At 43.2% G+C, this 24,972-nt stretch overlaps 1 protein-coding gene across 1 annotated transcript in view; it reads left to right on the top strand.

The window, feature by feature from the left end:
* rpn1 (ribophorin I) overlaps positions 1 to 24,972 on the top strand; it is a 32,076-nt gene that overhangs the window by 2,059 nt on the left and 5,045 nt on the right. Inside the window, exons 2-8 of the mRNA XM_043707578.1 lie at positions 9,207 to 9,271; positions 13,669 to 13,975; positions 14,994 to 15,203; positions 17,268 to 17,460; positions 18,163 to 18,262; positions 20,348 to 20,486; positions 21,301 to 21,420. Coding sequence (XP_043563513.1) covers positions 9,207 to 9,271; positions 13,669 to 13,975; positions 14,994 to 15,203; positions 17,268 to 17,460; positions 18,163 to 18,262; positions 20,348 to 20,486; positions 21,301 to 21,420 — 1,134 coding nt within the window. The remainder of the gene's footprint in view (positions 1 to 9,206; positions 9,272 to 13,668; positions 13,976 to 14,993; positions 15,204 to 17,267; positions 17,461 to 18,162; positions 18,263 to 20,347; positions 20,487 to 21,300; positions 21,421 to 24,972) is intronic.

The following is a 24,972-nucleotide window of genomic DNA, read 5'->3' as shown; positions in this document are numbered from 1 at the left end:
TTATCTGAATTAAACTCCATCTGCCATTTCTCAGCCCATTGGCCCATCTGGTCAAGATCCTGTTATAATCTGAGGTAACCCTCTTCGCTGTCCACTACACCTCCAATTTTGGTGTCATCTGCAAACTTACTAACTGTACCTCTTATGCTCGCATCCAAATCATTTATGTAAATGACAAAAAGTAGAGGACCCAGCATCGATCCTTGTGGCACTCCACTGGTCACAGGCCTCCAGTCTGAAAAACAACCCTCCACCACCATTCTCTATCTTCTACCTTTGAGCCAGTTCTGTATCCAAATGGCTAATTCTCCCTGTACTCATTGAGATCTAACCTTGCTAATCAGTCTCCCATGGGGAACCTTTTTAGTTCTAGACTTAGAAAGTATTTTCAAAACACAAATTCTGATTCACTTCTATCAAAACTACAAAAGATTTTCAGCACTTTTTTGTTTGTAATGTCTGCTAACTCACCTAGAGTTTTGACAGGTAGTTTTGTTCATAATGCCTGTCTCCAAGTGAAATAAACTAAAAGGAAGATTTCCATCTGTATCGCACCAGCCACAATTGAAATGTGCCAAAATGTTTGCAGCAAGTTAAGTGTTGTCACTGTTTATATCAGGAATTTGTGCACAGCTTGTTGCAACAAATATCAAGTGGAAAAAAGTGCTTGTATACAAATAGCACTTTTTACCTCACTGTCTCAAAGAGCTTCTCTGCCAATGAAGCATTTCTGAATTATAATCACTACCAAGCAGCCAATTTGGACACATCAAGCCTTAGAAACAGAAATGTGATAATATCCATGTGATATTGGTTTTAGTAGTGTTAACTGTTGAGAGATAGATATTGGCCAGGCAACTGCAATAGAACCAAGGGATTGTTTACCTGAAAGATCAGATGTGACCTCTGCTTCATGTCTCATCTAAACAATGTACTCACTTCTGTACTGAGTGTTAGCCTGAGTGGATGCAAGTAGTGGATAATTCCTCGATCTAGAATCTGAATGAGAGGTCTAAGTGTAACGCACTGAGACTTAGCTGTTCCAGAAATATGTTTACTAATGGGAATTGAAATAAAAACTTTTAATGGAGATCACCAAAGTATTCGGATCAGTCACATCACAAGATGTTTAGAATCTGTTTTCAGATTGAGAAATGTCTACACATTTTGTTATATAACGGTTCTGCAAGCCTGTTCCAGCCCTGTTATTGCCGTAGCTCGTACTGATGAAGCGCTCATTTATTTCTGTAGCTGGCATGCTGTTACAGTACCTGTCGACTTGACTATTCCACTGTTACTCTCCCACATTAAGTTTATTAAATCCACTTATTCCTGCCAAAGCTGCAGTGTATGGTCTGTATGTGATAATGTCAAAAAGCACTGCAGTCTCATCAGTGAAGGAAACTGAGGGTAGTGTCTTTTACAACTTCATGTTGCAAATAATTTTTTTTTGTCCTGTTTGTTTAATCTGTGTTGACAGGAGGAAGTAGGAATGCAGATGCTGGAGAGTCAGAGTCAAAGTGTGGTGCTGGAAAAGCACAACAGATCAAGCAGCATCTGAGTAGCAGGAGAGTCAACGTTTCGGGCATAAACCCTTCATCAGCCTGCCATTGGTGTTGACAAGCACAGTCATCCTGATTCAAACCCAATCCCATTGACCAGTGCTTGCTAACCTCTGCTGGCTTCCAGTCCAGTACCTCAACTTTATAATTCTTCTCGATGGCCTCACTTGTCCCTGTCAGTGTAAATTTCTCCAGTCTCACAACTATCAAGCATTCCATCATTTCTGTGCAACCTTCATACCTAACTTCTTTGCACTACCATTGCTGGATGTACCTTCAGCTTGCAAAGCTCTGAGCTCTGGAATTCCTGTTCAGTTCTCCACATAAAAATAAAAAAAAACATTCCCGATGAAGGGCGTTTGCCCAAAACGTTGATTTTCCTGCTCAGATGCTGCCTGACCTGCTGTGCTTTACCAACACCACACTCTCAACTCTAATCTCCAGCATCTGCAGTCCTCACTTTTGCCACATAAATAGTGTCCAACTTTACATTATTGCACTTTACTGAATGTCTCATGACTCTCTCTTGCACTCAGCTGTCCTCCATATTAAAAGGTGGCATCTAGATAAAGGATAATAAGAATAATTTGGTCAATGCTAGGAAACTAAATTGTTAGTAGAGACCTTTTGGAGTGTATTTTAAATAACAAGGATTATTGAAAACACAGAACAGTACAGGCCCTTCAGCTCTAGATGTTGTGCTGTCCTTTTATACTACTCCTAAGATCAAACAAATCTACATACCCTTTATTTAACTATCATCCTTGTGCCTATCCAAGTGTCGCTTAAATGTCCCTAATGTATCTGACTCTACCACCACTGCCTGCAGTGCATTCCACCCACCCACCACTTTCTGTGTAAAGAACAGACTTCTGACATCTCCCCTAAAACTTTCTCCAATCACCTTAAAATTATACCCCCTCGTGTTAGCCATTTCAGCTCTGGGGAAAATGTCTCTGGCCATCCACTCTTTTTCTCATCATCTTGTACACCTCTATCAAGTCACCTCCTATCCTCTTTGCTCCAGTTAGGAAAGCCCTGCCTCCCTCAACCTTCCTTCATAAGACCTGCCCTCTAGTCCAGGCAGCATCCTCTAAAGCTTCCACATCCTTCCTATAATGAGGCAATCAGAACTGAACTCAGTGTTCCAAGTGTGGTCAAACGGGGTCTTTGCAGAACTGCAGCATAACCTCTCAGCTTTTAAACTCAACCCCCCTGCTAATGAAAGCCAACACACTATATGCCTTCTTAACAACCCTATCAACATGTGTGGCAACTTTGAGGGATCAATGCACATCGGCCCCAAAATCCCTCTGTTCCTCCACACTACCAACAATCCTGCCTTTAGCCCTGTAATCTGGTATTCAAATTTGACCATCCAAAATGAATCAGTTCACTTTTCCAAGTTGAACTCCAACTGCCACTTATCAGCCCAGCTCTGCATTGTCAATGTTCCATTGCAACCTACAACAGCCCTCCACACTATCTATAATTCCACCAACCTTTGTGACATTGGCAAACTGACTAACGCACTCTTCCACTTCCTCGTTCAAGTCATTTATAAAAAATCACAAAGTGCAGATGTCCCAGAATAGACCCCTGCAGAACACCACTGGTGGCCGAGCTCCAGGCTGAATACTTTCCATTGACTACCACCCTCTGTCTTTCATGGGCCATCCAAATCTGTATCCAGACAGCCAAATTCCCCAATATCCCATGCCTCCTCACTTTCTGAATGAGTCTACCATGGGGAACCTTATCAAACGCCTTGCTAAAATCCATGTTGACCACATTCACTGTTCTACCTTCAATGTTTTGTTACATCTTCAAAGAATTCAGTAAGGCTTGTGAGGCATGACCGGCTCCTCTCAAAGCCGTGCGGACTATCTCTAATCAAACTATGCTTTTCCAAATAATCATAAATCCTGTCTCTCAGAATCCTCTCCAATAATTTGCCCACCATCAATGTAAAACTGACTGGTCTGTAATTCCCATGGTTATCCCTATCCTTTTCTTTAACAAGGGAAAAACATTTTTCATCCTCCAATCATCTGGTACGACTCCAGTGGAGAGTGGCGATGCAAAGATCATCGCCAAAGGCGCAACAATCTCTTTCCTCTCTTCCCTCGCTTCCCATAGTAACCTTGGGCATATCCTGTCTGGGAAATCTCCTCCCACCCTATCTCCTGTAAAAACACTATCCCTTACTCCCAAGTCCTCCACCTCCGCTGCATCTCCTCCAAGGAGTACCAATTCTACCATAAAACATCCCAGATGGCCTCCTTCAAAGACCACAATTTCCCCTTCCAGTCAACAATACCTTCCAGTGCGTCTCCTCCACTTCACATACCTCTGCCCTTGAACCCGATCCCTCCAATCCCAACAAGGACAGAACCTCCCTGGTCCCCACCTTCCACCCCACCAAACTATGGATACAATGCATTATCCTCTGCCATTTCTGCGACCTATAGACAGACACCACCACCAGAGGTATTTCCCTCCACATCTCTTTCTGCTTTCCGCAGAGACCATGCCCATCGCGACTCCCTTGTTAGGTCCACGCCTTCCACCAATCCACCCTCCACTCCCAGCACCTTCCCTTGCCCACACCTCCCCCTCACCTCCATCCAAGGCCCCAAAGGATCCTTCCACATCTGACAGAGATTTTCCTGCACCTCCACACACGTCATCTACTGTGTCCGTTGCTCCTCTACACTGGGGAGATAGGACACCCACTTGTGGGACATTTCAGAGAACATCTCTGGGACACGCACTAAACAACCCCACTGCCTGTGGCTGAACACTTCACTCCCCCTCCACTCTACCAACGACATGCACGTCCTGGGCCTCCTCCACCGCCAGATTCTAGCCACCTGACGCCTGGAGGAAAAATGCCTCATCTTCCTCCAACCACACGGAATCAATATTGATTTCACCAGTTTCCTCATCTCCCCTACCCTCCCCTTATCCCAGATCCAACCCTCCAACTTGGTACCTCCCTCTTGAATTGTCCTACCTGTCCATCTTCTTTCCCTCCTATCTGCTCCGCCCTATCACCATCACCCACCACCTTCATCTATCTATCGCATTCCCAACTACCATCCTACCAGCCCCATGCCCCTCCCATTTATCTCTCAACCCCCTTGGGCATCCTCCACATACCTGATGAAGAACTTATGCTTGAAAAGTTGACTCGCCTGCTCCTTAGATGTTTCCTAACAGGCTGTGCTTTTCCAGCACCACACCTTTTGACTCTATTTCCTGTCTGGCCCAGGAGACTTATCAATCTTTGTTTTTCAAAATTTCCAGCACATCCTCTTCCTTAACATCAACCTGTTTGAGCATATCAGCTTGTTTCCCACCGTCCTCACAAATGACAAAGTCCCTCTCCTCGTGAATACTGAAGCAACGTATTCATTAAAGACCTCCCCTACCACCTCTGACTCCAGGCACAAGTTCCCTCCATTATACCTGATCAGCCCTACCTTCACTTGCCATATTTTCTTTTCCTCTCATAAGTGTAGAATGCTTTGGGGTTTTCTTTAATCCACCCTCCAAGGCTTTTTCCTGCCCCCTTTTAGCTCTTCTAAGTCCATTCTTCAGTTCCTCCCTGACTACCTTATAACCCTCGAGCCCTGTTTGATCCTTGCTTCCTTCTTCCTCTTGACTAGATCCACATCTCTTGTCATCCAAGGTTCCTTCAATCTCCTGTTCCTTACTTGCCTCTGTGGCACAACTTATTCAGCACTCACAGCAAGTGCTCCCTAAACAATCTCCGCATTTCTGTTGTGCACCTCCCTGAGAATATCTGTTCCCAATTTATGCTCCATAGTACCTGCCTAATAGCATTGTAATTTCCCCCTCTCCCAATTAAATACTTTCCCGTACTGTCTACTCCTATCCCTCTCCATAGCTATAGTAAAGATCAGTAAATCCCTAGCCTCCCTAGGGATTTCTTTTAGAAAGGCAAGTAACTGACATTCATTATATGTGAGAATCTAGGACGACCACTTAACAGATGCTCTTAATATCCTCGGTGGCAACAAGATGCCTTCTCGATGCAACTAATATGACAAAATGGCTTCTAGGCTGCAAACTGACAATTCTGCTAAAGCTGCATAAAATGGTTTTTAAGTTACTAACTGCTAATTCTGCTAGAGCTGCCTATGTGGCTCACCACAGTCTGCTTCAATACAGATTAACAGACAAAGCACCCTTTAAAGCATATAAATAACTCGACTAGGTACGACATTACTAGTCATCCTGACTGACCTTCGGGTGCAGGTGCAGTCGCTCAGTTCATGAGGTAAGAGTGGCCTAAGCAATGGAAAATAAAGTTGGTTCGCAGGAAATATCATTGGAGCAAGTAACTGTCAAATAAAGCAGTGTTGTATATTGATTGTCCATTCAAACAATTACCAATATGATCATGGCCTGTACCCTTCTTTAAGAAAAATATTAAAATGTTTTAAGCCATTTGTGCAGATCCTCTGAGGAAAACGGAAGTGCTGGACCCCCGCGGGTCCAGATATTCATAAGTAAGATGAAGATGCTGGAACAATTAGTAGTACAGAGGAACCTCTTATTCGAACGTCAATTATCCAAACAAGATCTCTCAGTCTCGATGTAAACTGTATTTTCCGAACGTTCGATTTCTCCGAGCAAAATACTCCCTGCTTGTGTCTTTCAGATAATCAAGATTCTTCTGTAGGTGGTTTGCATGCAAGCTGGAGCCAAGCTTGATATTCAGCCAGCAACAAGTAGCTGGTTATTTTGTGGATTAGTGTCCAGCTATTGATGAGAAAGGCTTTGTGCCTGCTAGCAACAATGTGATTGGTTCCCAGGAAGTTGAACAGAGAGGGGAAGAAACCATCACATCTCCATTGGCTTAGGAGTTTTTTCTGTTTACAACTTTAAGCCTGAGGGAAACCAGTCTCTCTTTAGTTTTCCCTTCAGTTGCTGTAAATTATTGCTTTTAACTAATAACTCAAAAGCCTTTTTCTAAATGTGAACCAGACTCCTGTGTATCCTGCAAACAAATAGAAGTACAGCAAGGGAAGATCTGATCAGCACAAGAATCCCCTCAGCAAGCCCTGTGAACAGGGACCATTGAACAGCTTTCCCAGTTTTACCCTCTGCCCATAACACCTGTGTTTTTTTAATACTGTATCTGGAAGGGGAGTTTAAGGCGGAGTTGACGAATTTGAATTCATAGAGTTACATGGTGATGGTTCATAATTAGCTCAGGTAGACAGTCTTTATATAATAAATAGTAATTCTTGTTAAGTACAGAAACCTGCTCTCTGCTTTCTGTCAGCCTAGGTCTGAAAGACGGGTAAATTTGTGAATTCTGTGTACTTTTCAAAATATTCAACTTCTATTTGTATCAGGATTTGATTTCCAGCACATTACCCAGCGAGGCATAACAGTGTGAAACCAATGTTGAGGCTTCAATTTGCTAGTCTTGAATCAGGTTAGATAATCTTGCCTGAGAGCTGGATGTTTTTGTTCTTAAGTCTAACTCAAGACTGCAATTTAACCCAACAATTACAGTACCAATATCCAAGAGTACGTCATTGAATTGATTTATTGTCACGTGTACTGAGGCACAGTGAAAAGCTTTGTCTTGGGAGCAATACAGGCAGATCACATAGTTAAATAGCATAGATAAGTAAATAATAGGTAAACAGCAGCAAAACCCAAAACACAGGAATAGGCAAATGCTAAGAGTTTGTGGGTCCATTCAGTATTCTAACAACAGTCAAGCAGAAACTGTTTCGAAACCAGCTGATGCGTGTGTTCAGGCTTCTGTACTTTCTCCCCAATGGTAGAGTTGTAGAAAAGCATTGTCAGGGTGGGATGGATCTTTGAGAATGCTGGCAGCCTTTCCTCGACAGTGGGCCTGGTAGATGGATTCTATAGATGGGAGGTTGGCCTTTGTGATTGTCCGGGTCGAGTTCACCACTCTCTGTAACCGTCTCTGATCTTGAATGGTACAGTTGCCATACCAGGTAGTGATACATCCAGACAGAATGTTCTCAATGGAGCCCCTATAAAAGTTGGCAAGAGTATTCGCAGTCATGCCAAATTTCCTCAGTTGCCTGAGGAAGAAGAGACATTGTTGGGCCTTTGTAACCAGTGCATCCACATGAAGAGTCCATTGTTAGACATGCCAAATTTTGGATATGTTAAACCAATATCTCATCAGATATAAAAATTCACAGAAGAGTGGGGAAGCTGTCTCCTGTCATACACATTGATCCCTCATCTAATATCATTAAAGATATATCTGGTTATTAGTTTATGCTGTAGTCTGTGTCCAAACTGCTGAATTGCCTTAACAGCTACTTTCCTTCCTTCTGAAACTCAACTATTCCCTGCTGTAACCGACAGATTTCAATAAATGCTAACTCTTCATGCCTGTTTCTCTTACCTAGTGTCTGGCTATTTGTCTTATTTTAGCATCACACTTTTTCTTGTATGGGTCAATGGGTTGTGTGGACCCTTGGTTGTTCACTACAATTGGTCCCTGTAGTATATTATTACCAAGAAGCTGCAGGACTGAGCCCTTCTGTAACCCCTTTCTTTTTCCTAAATCTGTGCAGAGTTATCTGATTAAAATCGGCACACTGTTGAACAGTGAGTATGTCCTTCTTGCTTCACTTGTGCTTGATCTCAGAAAATTCAAGTGATATTTGTGAGACTTGGATATGTTGTCTAGATTGAGATTGCAATGCAATACTGAGAGGCTGCTGAACTGATTTGGCTTTTGGGTGAAGTATTAAACCAAGTCCTTTGCCATGTCTGTCTGAAATGCGCTTGTTTACTCTTAGGCCATGAAAACACGATTGCCGTGCCAATTTATTAATTATTTTCATGTTTGTGGTTCTAACCCTGTGTTGAACAGAGGGAAGAAACCAATGATTTCTATCTAGTGGCGGAAAGTGTTCTGTATGGACAGATTTCATCCCTTTGTAAAACTTGCTGAAATTAATATCTGGATCCCTACATATTGTTCACTTGGCTGAGAAAGCAAATGATGCTTGTAGCAGTGAGACATCATCCCAGCTGGAAGTCAGTGCCTTCAGGGAAGTGGGGAGCAAATTAGCAGTGAATAAACCGTGCACTGCAGTTGAGAGTGGGAGCACAATCCTTAGACTGAGGTATCAAGCTAATGTCTGTAATATCCTACCATGAGCTTTTTAGATTAGATTAGATTACTTACAGTGTGGAAACAGGCCCTTCGGCCCTACCAGTCCACACCGACCCACCGAAGCATAACCCACCCAGACCCATTCTCCTACATTTACCCCTTCACCTAACACTACGGGCAATTTAGCACGGCCAATTCACCTAACCTGCACATTTTTGGATTGTGGGAGGAAACCGGAGCATCCGGAGGAAACCCACGCAGACACGGGGAGAATGTGCAAACTTCACACAGACAGTCGCCCGAGGCGGGAATTGAACCCGGGTCTCTGGCGCTGTGAGGCAGCAATGCTAACCACTGTGCCACCTTGCCGCCCATAAATGTCCCTACTGTTTTCACCATTCCTTATTTTTGACTCTAAGTTATTTGTGAGGGTGGTTTGTTAATTGTTTGAACTCCATTTTACAATTAATTTGACTTCTCATTTTATCCAGCTGAAAACTGATGATGATGAAGAAACCTCATTGTTATTGGAAGAGACGCGTATCACAGGCCAGAGGTAAGTGACTTAACTCTATCTTGTTTGTATCTATTCCCTATCAAAGGGTTCACGCTTTTATTTGCACTTTAACTTGGTAAAATCTGCACTTTTAACTATATAAAGCAGGCTTCAGCAGTCTCTGACTAGTTCAGGACATGAGACAAGTGAGAAAGGAAGGAGGAACTTCTGCAGTTCTGCTGCGTCCTGCCCAATGATTGCTGCTGTTCAGATGAACAACACTCATTAGCTGATTGGTCAGCCAGTGGAGATGATCTACTGCACCAAATTGGCTGCTCTGGGTACTGACCATTTTATTGACATTACTTGGCCAACAGGCCCAGCTGTGATTTTTTTTTTTCACACCTCTGCACTAGCTTTTCTGGACCATACTGCATTACACAGCTGTCATTACAGATTTGGGAATCACAACACCCACTCCACAAAAAAAATTTAAGCAGCTAATACTGCTGGCACTTCTTGATAGCCCCCTTGCAATTTCTCCACATTGTCTTGTCTGCTTGATTTAAGACTAGTTGTAATGTTACTGCTGTCCCCATCTCTGCCAAATTCTCTTTTTAGCCAAGCGGACACTGGGAAGTTGTTGTAGTGAACTAGGCCAGAGGTTCTCAACCAGGTGTCATACAATCCATTCAGCAAAGTCACTGGCAGCTGAGCGTGACCAGTCTCAGAAATTTCTCTCTACTGCTAGCCCATTTCCTTGTTGGAGGGCTTGCACTTTTTTGATTGTAATGTTCCCTTCTCTGAGAAATCATTGCCATGCAGCTTTTTTCATAGCAACAAGGTGAGAGAAGTTGTGATGTTTAGTTTATCGTCTTTGCTGTTATGTTGTTGTAAAATGTAACAGTATATATCTGAAGAAGTCAAAGTGTGTCAGTGGAAAAGCACAGCAGGTCAGGCAACATCTGAGGAGCAGGAGAATCGACATTTCAGGCAAAAGCCTTTCTTCTTCAAGATATCTGAAGAAGGGTCACTGGACTTGAAATGTTAACTCAGATTTCTCTCCACAAATGCTGAGTTTTTCCAGCAATTTATATTTTTGTTTCTGATCTTCAGCATCTGTGGTTATTCTGACTTTTGAACATAGAACATTACAGCGCAGTACAGTTCGGCCCTCGATGATTTCACCACCTTGTGAAACCAATCTGAAGCCCACTGAACCTACACTATTCCATTCTCGACCATTTAAATGCCCGTAAAGTCAGCGAATCTATAACTGCTGCAGGCAGTGCGTTCTATACCGCTACTACTCTGAGTTTAAAAAAAAACTACCTCTGACATCTGTCCTATATTTATCACTCCTCAATTGGAAGCTATGCCCCTTCGTGCTAGCCATCACCATCCGAGGAAAAAGGCTCTGCCTACGGGATCTAACCCTCTGATTATCTTTAACCCTCTGATTATATTAAATCACCTCTCAACTACCTTCTCTCTAACGAAAGCAGCTTCAAGTTCCTCATCATTTCCTCATAAGACCTTCCCTCCATACCAGGCAACATCCTAGTAAATCTCCTCTGAACCCTTTCCAATGCTTCCACCTCCTTTCTATAATGCAGTGACCAGAACTGTACGCAATACTCCAAATGTGGTCACACCAGAGTTTTGTACAGCTGCAGCATGATCCCATAGTTGTGAAACTCAATCCCTCTACGAATAAAAGCTAACACACTGTATGTCGTCTTAATAGCCCTATTAACCTGGGTGGCAAATTTGAGGGATCGATATACATGGACACCCAGATCTCTCTGCTCATCTACACTACAAAGAATCTTACCATTAGCCCACTACTCAGCGTTCCTGTCACTCCTTCCAAAGTGAATCACCTCTCACTTTTCTGCATTAAACTCCATTTGCCAATAAGACCTTCCCTCCATACCAGGCAACATCCTAGTAAATCTCCTCTGAACCCTTTCCAATGCTTCCACCTCCTTTCTATAATGCAGTGACCAGAACTGTACGCAATACTCTTAAGTGTGGCCGCTCCAGAGTTTTGTACAGCTGCAACATGATCTCATAGTTCTGGATCCCTCTACGAATAAATGCTAACACACTGTATGTCGTCTTAACAGCCCTATTAACCTGGGTGGCAAATTTGAGGGATCGATATACATGGACACCCAGATCTCTCCGCTCATCTGCACTACAAAGAATCTTACCATTAGCCCACTACTCAGCGTTCCTGTCACTCCTTCCAAAGTGAATCACCTCTCACTTTTCTGCATTAAACTCCATTTGCCAACCCTCAGCCCAGCTCTACAGCCTATCTATGTCCCTTTGTAACCTACAACATCCTTTGGCACTATCCACAAAGGATGGCTTAGTGTCATCTGCAAATTTACTAAGCCATCCTTCTACGCCCTCATCCAGGTCGATTATAAAAATGACAAACAGCAGTACACCATTAATACCTGAACTCCTGCATGAACATTTCCCATCAACCACCAACCTCTGTCTTCTGACAGCTAGCCAACTTCTGATCCTAAGTGTATATCTTGTGGGGTTTTTTTTTTCATTTTATCCATTTGAACAATGACAAACACTCAGCAAAATGACAAATTCTGAAATTAAGAGTGTCATGGATACTGTATTGGAATGTAGTATGTTTGCATAATGGGTACTAGTCTCAGTAATATTTAGAAGCAGTGAGATCAGAGTAATTTAGATCAAGATCTCGTCTATTCACTTACCTCTATCCCACCATTATTGGCTCTGCCATTGAATCATCATGACCCTTCTTCCCAGAATTTCTCCCTGCCATTCTAACATCCTTCACGTGGGATGTATCTGTGCTAGATATCCTATTTGACCCAACCAGTCTGTGCCAGTGTTAATGCTCCTTTCAAACTTCCTTCCAATTTTCCTCATTTAAACTTGTCGTTGTGATCCTGTTTTGCTTCCCCCTTGTGCTTGTCTATCCATATATACCAATGTATGCCATATACAACATGCACTGCAGGAACTTGCCAAGGCTTGTTCCCCAACACCTTGCAAATCCTTAATATCTCCCACTTAGACTAGGTGGCAACAAGTGCTTGGGAACACCACCAGTCTCCAGGTAACACACCAACCTCACTTGACAGATACCAACTGTTCCCTTTTTTTTGTCATAGTCAATAACCTGGAATCCCCTTACACAGTTGAAGGAGAGGGATAGGCAGCAAATGCTGGCCTAGCCAATGACTCCCAAATCCTGTCAATTTTTGTTTTAAATTACCAGGAACAGTTGTGTAGTCAGACTAGAGTTCATATCCCAACAGGGAAAGTTATGAAACTCATGGAAATAGAGCCTGAGGAAAATTGACCACTGATTGAGCAAGACTTTCTTTTGTTTAAAAAAAATCAGTCAGACACCTTGCCACTCTTACCTGCAAAGTCTACATGGGACTCCGATCCCTTGTTGTGAATTAGAACATAGAACAGTTCAACACAGTACAGGCCCTTCGGACCTCAATGTTGTACCGACCTTTTATCCTTATCTCAGATCAAACCAACACATGTATTTGACATTTTACTATTATCCCTGTGCCTATCCAAGTGTGACATTTTACTATTATCCCTGTGCCTATCCAAGTGTCGCTTAAATGTCCCTAATGTATCTGACTGTACTACCACTGCAGGCAGTGCATTCCATGCACCCACCACTCTCTGTGTAAAGAACCTACCTCTGACATTTCCCCTAAACCTTCCTCCAATCATCTTAAAATTATGTCCCTTTGTGATTGCCATTTCCACCCTGGAAAAAATTCTCTGGCTATCCACTCTATCTATGCCTCTCATCATCTTGTACACCTCTATCAAGTCACCTGTCACCATTCTTCACTCCAATGAGAAAAGCCCTAATTCCCTCAACCTTTCTTCATAAGACCTGCTGTCCAGTCCAGGCAGGATCCTCGTTAATCTCCTTTGCAACCTCTGTAAAGCTTCCATGTCCTTCCTATAATGAGGTGACCAGAACTGAGCACAGTATTCCAAGTGTTGTCTAACCATGGCTTTATCGAGCTACAGCATAACCTCGCAGTTCTTAAACTCAGTCCCTCTGCTAACGAAAGCCAACATACCATACATCTTTGGCCAAGAAAATTACTCTGTTATAAACATGAATTCAACTGGAAAGCTGAGTGTATGTTATGGCATTAAAGCTTTGTTGGGTTAACTGGTCAAAAAATTGTGGATTGGATTTTGTGCACTAAAATATATTTAAAACAGATGACCTTTGATCCCCATGACAATCAAGAACTTATGGGCAGAAAGCGGGAAAATAGGGTTGAAAAACCTATCAGGCATGATTGAATGGCGGAGCAGAGTCGATGGACCAAAAGACCTCATTTCTGCTCCTGTGTCCTATGGTCTAAAGAATCACTTTGGATCTATCTGAGCACTTTCTATTTTATTTGCAGTGGCAAGTTCTTCAAAGTTAAGCTGGGAACGCAGTTGGCTGCTGGTGCCAAAGTCAAGCTCGCACTTGAATCCACATTCACACACGTTTTGCAGCCTTTCCCAACCCACATTGCCCAGGCTGAGAAGCAATTTGTCGTCTTTGAGGGCAGCCATTACTTCTACTCGCCGTATCCCACCAAGACCCAGACCACTCGGGTCAAGCTTGCTTCGAAGAACATTGAAAATTACACCAAGCTTGGTAATCCTAGCAAATCTGAAGACACCATTGATTATGGGCCCTTCAAGGATATCGCTGGCTTCAGCCAGGTGAGGATAACACTCTTATACCCTCACCAGTCACCTTGTCTTTTTCCTGTATATCTAATTTCCAGGACTGAAATTTGACATACAAAATGTGGGGCTTGCATAGTTTATCAATTAAGATTTTAGAGATGTGACCAGCCAACACATTGCCTACTCTAATTAACTTGGATGTGTATCTCCTGCATATTTTTAATTTTATTGTAGAGCTGCATAGATGTTTGGCAATGCTGCTTATAGTGGTTTGGCCATCTGTTGGAAAAACTTCTGCTGTGACTGTGCCTGTAGAGTCTAATAAGATCAGAAATTACAGAATTGTACCATATTGAATACCTGGTCAATTTTATGGAGAAAATTGAAAAGAATCATAGACTGCAGGGAAAGAGCAGTGGAGTAGAGTAAATGGATAAGATTCAGCATAGACACCCTGTTTGCTCGATTGAAGTTCTTGGCTGTGACATTTGCATAGGGTTATCCTTGGTACTGTTGCCTCCGTGGTAAATAGATTTCAGTTTATCAGCTTCTATAAGAATGGAAAAGCATGCACTTGTTCATTGCATGTCTCACAAATATCTTAAAAGCATTTTGCAAATCAAGTAGTTGGTTTTTAAGAGCATTGTTATATCAGCAAATGTGACTGTCAATTTGCACAAAGTAAGTAATTGGTCTGGGGTAATTTGCATTTGTTTATTCAATTTCTGACTCTTATGTTCTGAGAGTCTGAAATGATATGCCCTTTATGGTGAAGAACTGCTTGCCCCAACCCCTGACTCAGATTGGCAACTTGGCAGAGATACATGATCTGGTTTGGATTACATTGTGACAGTGCCAGAGACATGAAACAAGCAGTCAAACCTGTTCCCTCCAGACTGAATTCTATACTGCCAAGATATTTGAGAAAATGTAGCTCAAGTGTTTTGGAAACATATGTGATGGACTTAGACAAGGCAAGAATCCAGGATCTCTTCTGTGATTGTGTTTCATGGCTGATGTCATGTCCTATGATCTGTCCTTGACATTTCAGGATACACTGAGGGTGCATTATGAGAACAACAGCCCTTTTCTGGCCATCGTCAGTATGACCCGTCTCATTGAAGTGTCACACTGGGGAAATATTGCTGTAGAGGAGACCATTGACCTGAAACACTGCGGCGCAGTCCTGAAGGGACCATTCTCACGTTATGACTATCAGAGACAGCCTGACAGTGGGATCTCTTCGGTTAAATCTTTCAAGGTAATTTTCATGTCTCGAGTACAACAGTTATTCAGTGTGCTGCCCCGCCACATTCGAGATTTAAGAGATGCCATAATACACTGTGCTGTTGCATTGTTGATGCACTGATATCTTGGGTCATTTGGTCTAGTGACTGATTCCACAGATTTAAATGGCAAGAGTCTAGGGATCGATTACAGAAAAACCTACTTAAGCTAGCATACATGTAGTGAGCTGAATGGTTTCCTGCTGTGCTTTCTCATCCTATAACTATAAGAATGGAGGTCCAGTCCTAACCCAGATTTCAGAGTGGTTATACACAAATCCTTGAAGGTCCAGGGTAATTTTTGGCATGGTTTGCTGGATTCTGGGCTTTATGCTTTCGGAATTAGGACCATGAATACGCATAGAGTACAAAAGCCAAGAAGTAGGGCTAAACTCGTCCTACGTAACTCGTATGTTGTATTCCATTATGGGTAGCACATAGTGTAAGCGACTGGATAAGCTACAGAAAATATTTATGTACGTTCCTTGTTAGATATGTACTCACTACTTGTTGAAAAATGTGGTGCTAGAAAAACACAGCAGGCCAGGCAGCATCCGAGGAGCAGAAGAATCGACGTTTCGGGCATAAGCCCTTCTTCTCATTACTTGTAGACATGCATTCTCATGAGATTGGCCCAGACCCGATGATTTTATTTCCTAATTGACAGGTTTTGATGGATCATACGCTCCTTTGCTGTAGATAGTGGATTTCTCTTACTGTGATATTCCTGTTTTTGTGTTATCTATAGGAGTTCCGTGCCCCTATCCCTCATGGATGACCAGGATTTATGGATGGCCAATTAAAATGATGTTTAAGATGAGAGATTAGTTTTGTGGAGAGACTGAGTTCTCCTTGGAAATTTGATGTTTTGCAAGATTTAGAGAATGGGCGGCACAGTGGCTCAGTGGTTAGCATTGCTGCCTCACAGCGCCGGGACCCGGGTTCCATTCCCGCCTTGGGCAACTTGAATTGAGTTTACATTCCATTCCCGCCTTGGGCAACTTGAATTGAGTTTACACGTTCTCCCCGTGTCTGCGTGGGTTTCCTCTGGATGCTCCGGTTTCCTCCCACAATCCAAAGAAATGTAAATTAGGTGAATTGGCCATGCTAAATTGCCCATAGTGTTAGGTGCATTAGACAGGGTAAATGTAGGGTAGGGGAATTGGTCTGGATGGATTACTCTTTGGAGGGTTGGTGTGGACTTGTTGGGCCGAAGGGCCTGTTTCCATAACGTAGAGAATCTAATGGGACGTAACTGTTTACAAAGGCTAAAGGGTTGATAACCTAACACAGGTGATTGGTAAAAGAATCATAGGCAAGCTGCATAAGGAAAAGCTGCTTTTTGCGCAATTAAATGTTAGGATTTGAAGTGGTGAATACAAGTTCATTAGTTCAAAAAGGAATTGGAGAAATACTTCAACAAGAGTTGATAAGATATGGAGCTGGAAAAAGCACAGCGGGTCAAGCAGCATCAGAAGAGCAGGAGAGTTGACGGTTTGGGCAGGACCCTTCATCAGGACTTGTTAAACAGTGATGCTCTACAGACTTTGCTAGCTGGGTTCACTGTTACGGTTACTTCAAGAAGAAAATAACTTGCAAGGTATGGGGTAAATGGTGGTTCGGGGATTAAACTGAGCCATCTAGATTTCCTTGTGAAAGATCTCATGCAGACTTGATGGGTTGAATGGACCATTTGTACTATACTGTTCTGCAAAAGATTACAGTAATCTATATGAGGCTGCTCAGTGGAACTGAACTCTACCTCTAGAATTACATCATTCAGCTTGTGTTGTCTATCCACATTCCTCCTGCAAAAACGTATTGCCTCAGACCTTTTCTAGGTTGAATTTCCTCCCTTACTCATTCACCCATTCCACCACGTACGCTCTGCTTCTTTGATGTTTGTCGCTATCCTCAACTTACAGTTCTTTCACATTCTGTATCATCTGCAAACTTCAAAATTGTATGTATGCATGTCTGATTCATTAATATTCTTCAGAAAGAGGAGTGAGTCTAGTGCTATTTCCTGCTTGTTGCAGACCATCCTGCCTGCTGCAGCCCAGGACGTATACTATCGTGATGATATTGGAAACATCTCCACCAGCCACCTGATTGTTCTGGATGATTCTGTGGAGATGGAGGTCCGTCCACGTTTCCCACTCTTTGGCGGCTGGAAGACTCACTATGTCATTGGATACAACCTGCCCAGCTATGAGTATCTTTACAATCTCGGTTAGTATCAGTCCTGACTTCTTAAGTGGGGAACAGTGATGTTTGTTCTGAGCATGTTTGTATGATGCTTTGTATGATGTTTGTACACAGCATCCACCTGGAAATTTTCTTTGCACCCTACCAGTGGTAATACTTTGTGGTTTGTGGAGGTACCCATGGTAATCAGCCTGAACAGAATATGTTTGTGGATGGTGGCTGGTACAGGGTTGAGGGCTAGATTGAAGCCTGTTAACTCTGGGGGAAAAATGCCCCACAAGCCCACTTCTTGTTCTTTTTCTCTCTGCTCTCCTGCAAACAATAAATTTTGCTGAGCCTTCCAAGTAGTACCTCTGCCAAATGACTGGCCCGCACATGCAAATGAGATTGAGAGTTGGCAGAATCCACAATAGAAGGCTTCCATGGATCACATCAGTCTGCGTACCTGCTCCCTCTCGCTCTCGCTCTCGCTCTCGCTCTCGCTCTCGCTCTCGCTCTCGCTCTCGCTCTCACTGCCTGATTTTGCAAGAACTCACTGACCTATCGGGATATACTTCACTCCATCTCGAACACTGCTGTGATTTGGTTAAATCGCCATGCACTCGATTCCTGGAGCCTGCTTCACTACTGAAATTGGTCACTTCAGCACCTGTGGCATTACTGTGTATTCATTCTCTTGCTGTAATTGATTTGATTCCATGTCTGTTATACTTTGTCTTCTGCCAGGTGACCAGTATGCACTGAAGATGAGATTTGTTGATCATGTGTTCGATGATCAAATAATTGATTTTCTGACTGTGAAACTCATCCTACCAGAGGGAACGAGGTAAGTGATTGATCAGATGTTACAGAAGGGGGTCATTTGGAAATTGTTTTGACTATTTTCTTGACTGCTGGAATTGTGTCCCTCCTGGGTATTCTATGTACTGCATCCAGCAAAGTAAGCACAGGTCTCCAACAATGTCCTTTATTCTTTCTGGGGTTTGAGCATTGCTGGCAAGACTAGCATTGTTATCCATCACTAATTGCTGTTGAACTGAGTAGTTTACTAAGGTATGTCACAGAGCAATTAAGAGTCACCCACATTGCTGAAAGTCACATGTCAGCCAGACCAGGTAAGGACAAGGGTTTTACAGTGGTCAGTGACAATTTCATGGTCACCATCACTGGGACTAGTTTTCAATTCCAAGTTTTTATTGGTTTAATTTTCACCAATTACCATGGTGGGATTTGAATCTATGTCCTGAAACTATAAACCTGGGTCTTTAGATTATTCATGTTGCAACATTACCACTACACCATAATCCCCATATATTCACCAGTCCACATCTGGTCAGGGCTCTCTCATTATTCTAGCCCAGTGCCAAACTTAGTCCTGCACACTTCAGACGGATGTGTTCACCAGCACACTCACTATCACCCCTGTTCTCACTGTTGTACATTAATTCCCAGTTAAACAATCATTCATTTTAAAATTCTCATCCTTACTTTTGTTACTCCATGACCTTGCCTCTTGTCTCTCCATATCAGTTCCAATTCTAGTACCTCTAAGATTTGTGTTCCTCAGATTCTGCCTTCTCGATCATCTCATTTTAATCACTCCAAAGTGGACGATAGTGTTGTCAGCTACCTGGGCACCGAGTTCTGGAGTTTCCTCCCTAGATAACTCTCACCACTCACTCTTGTCTCCTTCATTTGAGGTGCTCCTTAAAACTTGCCTTCAGTCATCTCCTTTAACAAATTTACTGGCTAGTATCTTTGAGTTTGGCCTCCTCTAAGTGTAGAGATTTTTTTACTTGAATGTGTAAAGTTGATCTCCCCCTTTTCCCACTATTTTGAGGTGTGTTTCATCAAGGCATTTGAGTTAGGTGGAGAACCAAGATTCACCCAGAGTTCCGAAAGACCTGTTACTCACTGGAGACCGTTTCTCCTGATTTCCTCCTCCAGCACCTTTGTGATTTACAAATGCCTTTCTCATCTCCTCTTAACCTTTTCTGCTGTAAACAATCCTAATCTCCATAGGGAACTGAGTTCCGTCTTCCCTTGAATACAACCACTTGCAAGTTTTCCTCCAAGCCACTCACCATCCTGACTTTGAAATATATCACAGTTCCTTCAGTGTTGCTGGGTCAAAGTCCTGGAATTCTGTCCCAAGCAGTATTGTGGATCTATCTACAGCACATAGACTGTAGCAGTTCAAGAAAGCAACTCAACACCACCACCTTGGGGCAATGAGGGATGGACAGTAAATGCTGGCCGAGCCAGCAATGCCTATGTTCAACAAATAAATTTTAAGGAAAAAGTCGTCTTGGTACCCTGGCCAAAGTTATGACCACATAGCTGCAAGGGTCTTTTGTAAATTTACACATCATCATTGGGATCATATATGCCGCTTAAAGGGGCAGAAATTCCCTATATATCATCAGAATAACAATTTTAACATGACCATTTAAATTGTGGATGTTATACATCTAGATTAGATGCAATTTTTCAGGCTGTGATCATGCGCTTCCAAAACTGGAAAAGGTTTGGTTGGGAAATGAGCAATCTCTTGTGGTGGTTGGTGGGAGAAAGGGAAAGGGAGTGTAGTAGGGGTGCACCATGATTTGGCCGAGACAGACATTAAGCCAATCTAGTTAGAACCTTTTATCTAGTCCAGTGTTGTACCTGTCCTGGGAGTCTTTTGAGGACTGTGCAGAGGAAGCGTTACTGTATTTAACCCTTTGCTGTACTTAACCTGGGAGTGTTTGATAGGGAAGCTTTACTCTGAATCTAACCATGCACTGCACCTATCCTAGGAGTGTTGGAGAGATACTATGCAGAAATAATGGAGAATTCCATTTTCCAGCATTATTCTCCTTGCCTTGAGCATGTAATTCTAAATAGTTCATTTTGCCCTTCAATTTCACAGGAACATTCATGTGGACACTCCATATGAGATAGATCGAAAGCCTGATGAGCTTCACTATACTTACCTGGACACTTTTGGACGGCCTGTAATTATTGCTCACAAGTCTAACCTGGTGGAGCAACATATTCAGGATATTGTAGTAAGTTGACTAGATGGGAGGTTACCAGTGATTGTGGCACCTCATGGTTGATACAGTGAGTGGGGTGGGAAGGTGAGAACTGGTATCATGTACAGTGAGCAAAAGGTTCCTGTTTTGGTACTAGTGATATTCATGTATGCTTCTGAAACTGATGTCTGTGCTACCAGGTTCTCTTAGCCTTTCAATTACCTGACTTTGGTAATAGTGAGGCTGTGTTTGTCCACCCATGGACCATTCCAAAGCCACTGCCATTTAACAAAAGGGTTTACCTGGGTTGGTGTTTTAACTCCTTCAGGTTTACACAATGATCATCGTGGCTTTGGGAATGAGGCGTGTTCTATTGCGCTCTTGCTCTCCTCCTCCCCTCCCCTCCTCTCTTCTCCCCACAGCCCCAGCAGATGTGCAGCTCACATTCAGAACCTACATCCATCATGATCTGAGCGTCAATACATTGCTTAACAGTGGCCCATTTGACTAACAAGGCATCTCAGTCCAGCTTAAAAGAATAGACGTGCCTGTAGTTTGTAGCAGTAGACACTGACCTATGACCAGGAACTTTGTTTCTCCTCTCAGTGAAAGTTGGCTGTGACCCTTTACTGCTCTCTGACAGATGGCTCATCTGGGTTTGTCACCTTTTGCAGAGACCAAGGACCAAATCAAGGACGTGCTAATGTGTGACTCAGTGCACTCCATTGTAGGTGTGATTGGTTTGGTGCAGGAGCAGGGGTGTTGCATGAAACCTATGAGGAAATTGCCTGCAATAATGACCACAGTTGCTCAGGCTTGTGTTCACGTTTTCTCTCCCTCTCCTCAGGTCCACTACACGTTCAACAGGATCCTGATGTTGCAGGAGCCCCTGCTTGTGGTCGGAGCTTTCTACATTCTCTTCTTCACCGTCATAATTTATGTACGGTTGGACTTCTCCATCACAAAGGTGAGCCTGTTAAAGTGATTAAGACATTTTGTCATGGGACTGCCTCTTAAGTTGGTCCCCAGAAAAGTTTGGCTTGTGTAGAATTCAGCTGCCCATATCCTATTGTTGCAAATTCCAGTTCCCCATCACCCACAGGTGCTTATGTCCTGGATTTTGCTCCGAGACTGTCAAAAAGTTGTTTTTATAACCTCCCACTAAGTTTGTGCTTTTGCCAGCTCGTAGCATTTTTGCCTTTGAGCTACAAAATTGTGGGTTCACTCCAGAATTTGAGTCCAATAAAAACCAAGGCTGATAAGAGTACAGTACCAAAGGACTACTGCACTGCTGGAAGGTGCAACACTAAATATAAAGCTCACATGCCCCTTCAGGTGGAAATAAAAGATCCTGAAGTTATTATTTTGAGGAAGAGTCAGAGAGGTACCCCTGTATCTTATAACTATCGATCCCATCATCAAAACACAAAAGCAGCCCATTGGTATTCTGTTGCTGTTTGTAGGATCTCTCTGTGTGCAATTTGGCTGCCATATTTTCAATATTACAATGGGAACTCTATTTTATGCAAGTTCTTCATTACCCATAAAGCAGTTTGGAACAGTCAGTGGTTATCAAGAGCACTTTGTCAACGCAAGCCCATCTAATCTCTGAATCCCTCCAGAGCCTCATTTCCTAATCTGTATTATTCTTCAAACCTTTAAAGACCACTGTGTTCTTTCAGTTCTGGCCTGTTGAATATCTTGGATTTTATTTGTTCCAGCAGTGGAGCTGCCTGGGCCATAAGCTCTGGAATTCCATCCCTCAACTTATTTGCACCTGTACCTTGCTCTCCTTTTTAAGATGCTTCTTAAAGCTAACCTCTGAGCAAATTTTTGTTGTCACTTGCTGTCAGATTTGATTCATAATTATTCATAGAACATTACAGTGCAGTACAGGCCCTTCGGCCCTCGATCTTGCATTGATGTGCGGAACCAAACTGAAGCCCATCTAACCTACACTATTCCATTCTCGTCCATATGCCTATCCAGTGTCCATTTAAATGCCCTTAAAGTTGGCGAGTCTGCTTGTGTTGCAAGCAGTGTGTTCCTTGCCCTTACTACTCTGAGTAAAGAAACTACCTCTGGCATCTGTCCTATATCTATCACCCCTCAATTTAAGGCTATGTCCCCTTGAGCTAGCCATCACCATCGGAGGAAAAAGGCTGTCACTGTCCACCCTATCTAACCCTCTGATTATCTTATGTCTCAATTAAGTCGCCTCTTAACTTTCTCTCTAACGATAACAGCTTCAAGTCCCTCAGCCTTTCCTCATAAGACCTTCCCTCTATACCAGGCAACATCCTAGTAAATCTCCTCTGAACCCTTTCCAAGGCTTCCACATCCTTCCTATAATGCAGTGACCAGAACTGTATGCAATACTCCAAATGTGGTCACACCAGAGTTTTGTACAGCTGCAGCATGATCCCATAGTTGTGAAACTCAATCCCTCTATCAATAAAAGCTAACATACTGTATACCTTCTTAACAACCCTATCAACTATCAACCTGTGTGGAACTTTCAAGGATCTATGTACCTGGACACAGATCTCTCTGCTCATCTACACTAACAACAATCTTACCGTTAGCCCAGTACTCTGCATTCTTGTTACTCCTTCCAAAGTGAATCACCTCACACTTTTCTGCATTAAACTCCATTTACCAACTCTCAGCCCAGCTCTGCAGCTTATCGACGCCCCTCTGTAACCTGCAACACCTTTTGTCACTATCCCCAACTCTACCGACCTTAGTGTCATCCACAAATTTACTAACCCATCCTTTGTTGTCCTCATCCAGGTCATTTATATAAATGACAAACAACAGTGGACTCAAAACAGATCCTTGCGTTACACCACTAGTAACTGAACTCCAGGATGAATATTGCCCATCAACCACCACCCTCTGTTGTCTTTCAGCTAGCCAATTTCTGATCCAAACCGCTAAATTCCATGCCTCCGTATTTTGTGCAATAACCTACCCTGGGAAACCTTATCAAAGGCCTTACTGTGGCATATACCTATCCCTTTCCATCACTGAAGTAAACGTAACCAAATTGTGGTCACTATCACCAAGGTGCTCACCTACCTCCAAATCTTAACATCTGGCCGGGTTCATTCCCCAGTACCAAATCCAAAGTGGCCTCACCCCTTGTTGGCCTGTCTACATACTGTCAGAACCTGCAACAGCCATCCCTGTCTCTGTTCTATCCATGTCTCCAAAATGGCCACAATGTTGAAGTCCCAGGTACTAACCCATGCTGCAAGTTCACCCACATTATTCTGGATGCTTCTGGCATTGAATTAGACACACTGCAAACCATCTTTCTGCCTGCTGGTATATTCTGTGACCTTGAAACCTTCTTCATGACCTCACTACTCTCAACCTCCTGTACACTGGAGCTACAATTCTGGTACCCATCCCCCTGCTGAATTAGTTTAAACCCACTCGAAGAGCATTAGCAAATTCCCCCCCCCCCCCCCCCAAGGATATTGGTGGTACTCTACAAACAGGATGGTCTTCACCTGAAGCAGAGTCCCACCTACCCCAGAAAGAGCCCCAATTATCCAGGAATCCAAAACCCACCCTCCCTGCACCACATGTTCAACTCCTCTCTCTCCATATTCCTTGCTTCGCTAGCATGTGGCACGGGCAACAAACCAGAGCTAACAATTGTGTTTATTCTAGCTCTAAGCTTCCACCTTCGCTCCCTGAATTTCTGCTTTAAATCTGCATCTCTCTTCCTACCTATGTCATCGGTGCCTATGTGGACCACGACTAGGGGCAGCATCCCCTCCCCTGCAAGGATCCTGTAAACACGATCAGAGACATCATGTACCCTGGTACCTGGGAGGCAACACACCAAACATGAGTCTCTCTCGTTCCCACAGAACCTCCTATTTGTCCCCCTTACTATGGAGTCCTTAATGACTAATGCTCTGCTCCTCTTCCCTTCTGAGAAACATGGACAGAGTGCGTGCCAGAGACTTGTGCCCCATTGCTTACTCCTGGTAAGTCGTTGCCCCCCCCCACACAACAGTATCCAAAATGGTATACTTGTTGTTGAGGGGAACGGTCACAGGGGATCTCTACACTGCCTGCCGGTTCCCTTTCCTTGATGGTAACCCATCTACCTTCTTGTTTTGTGACTACCTCCCTGTAACTCCTCTCAATAACCTCCTCCACCTCCCGAATGATCCAAAGTTCCAGCTCCAGTTCCCTAACGCGGTTTTCGAGGAGCTGGAATTGGGTGCACTTCCTGCAGATGCAGTCAGCAGGAGCACTATTGGTGACCCTTACCTCCCACATTCTGCAGGAGGAATATTCAACTGCCCTAACTTCCATTCACAGTATTCTAAATTCCCAACGAAATTACTTAAAAAGTAAAAAAAAGAAACCAGTCAACTTACCAATTGGCGTACAGAACCTTTTTTTGGTTAGAGGAGGAAGACAGGTGGGAGACATGACCTAAGTAGTGTTTCGGGTAAAGCAACCACCAAAATATAAAGCTTCACTTACCCAGCAG

The sequence above is a fragment of the Chiloscyllium plagiosum genome, chromosome 18 (genome assembly GCF_004010195.1).
Source record: "Chiloscyllium plagiosum isolate BGI_BamShark_2017 chromosome 18, ASM401019v2, whole genome shotgun sequence".
Taxonomy (NCBI): Eukaryota; Metazoa; Chordata; class Chondrichthyes; order Orectolobiformes; family Hemiscylliidae; genus Chiloscyllium; species Chiloscyllium plagiosum.
Note: the sequence above shows the minus strand (reverse complement) of the source record. Positions and strands in the feature narration are given on the sequence as shown.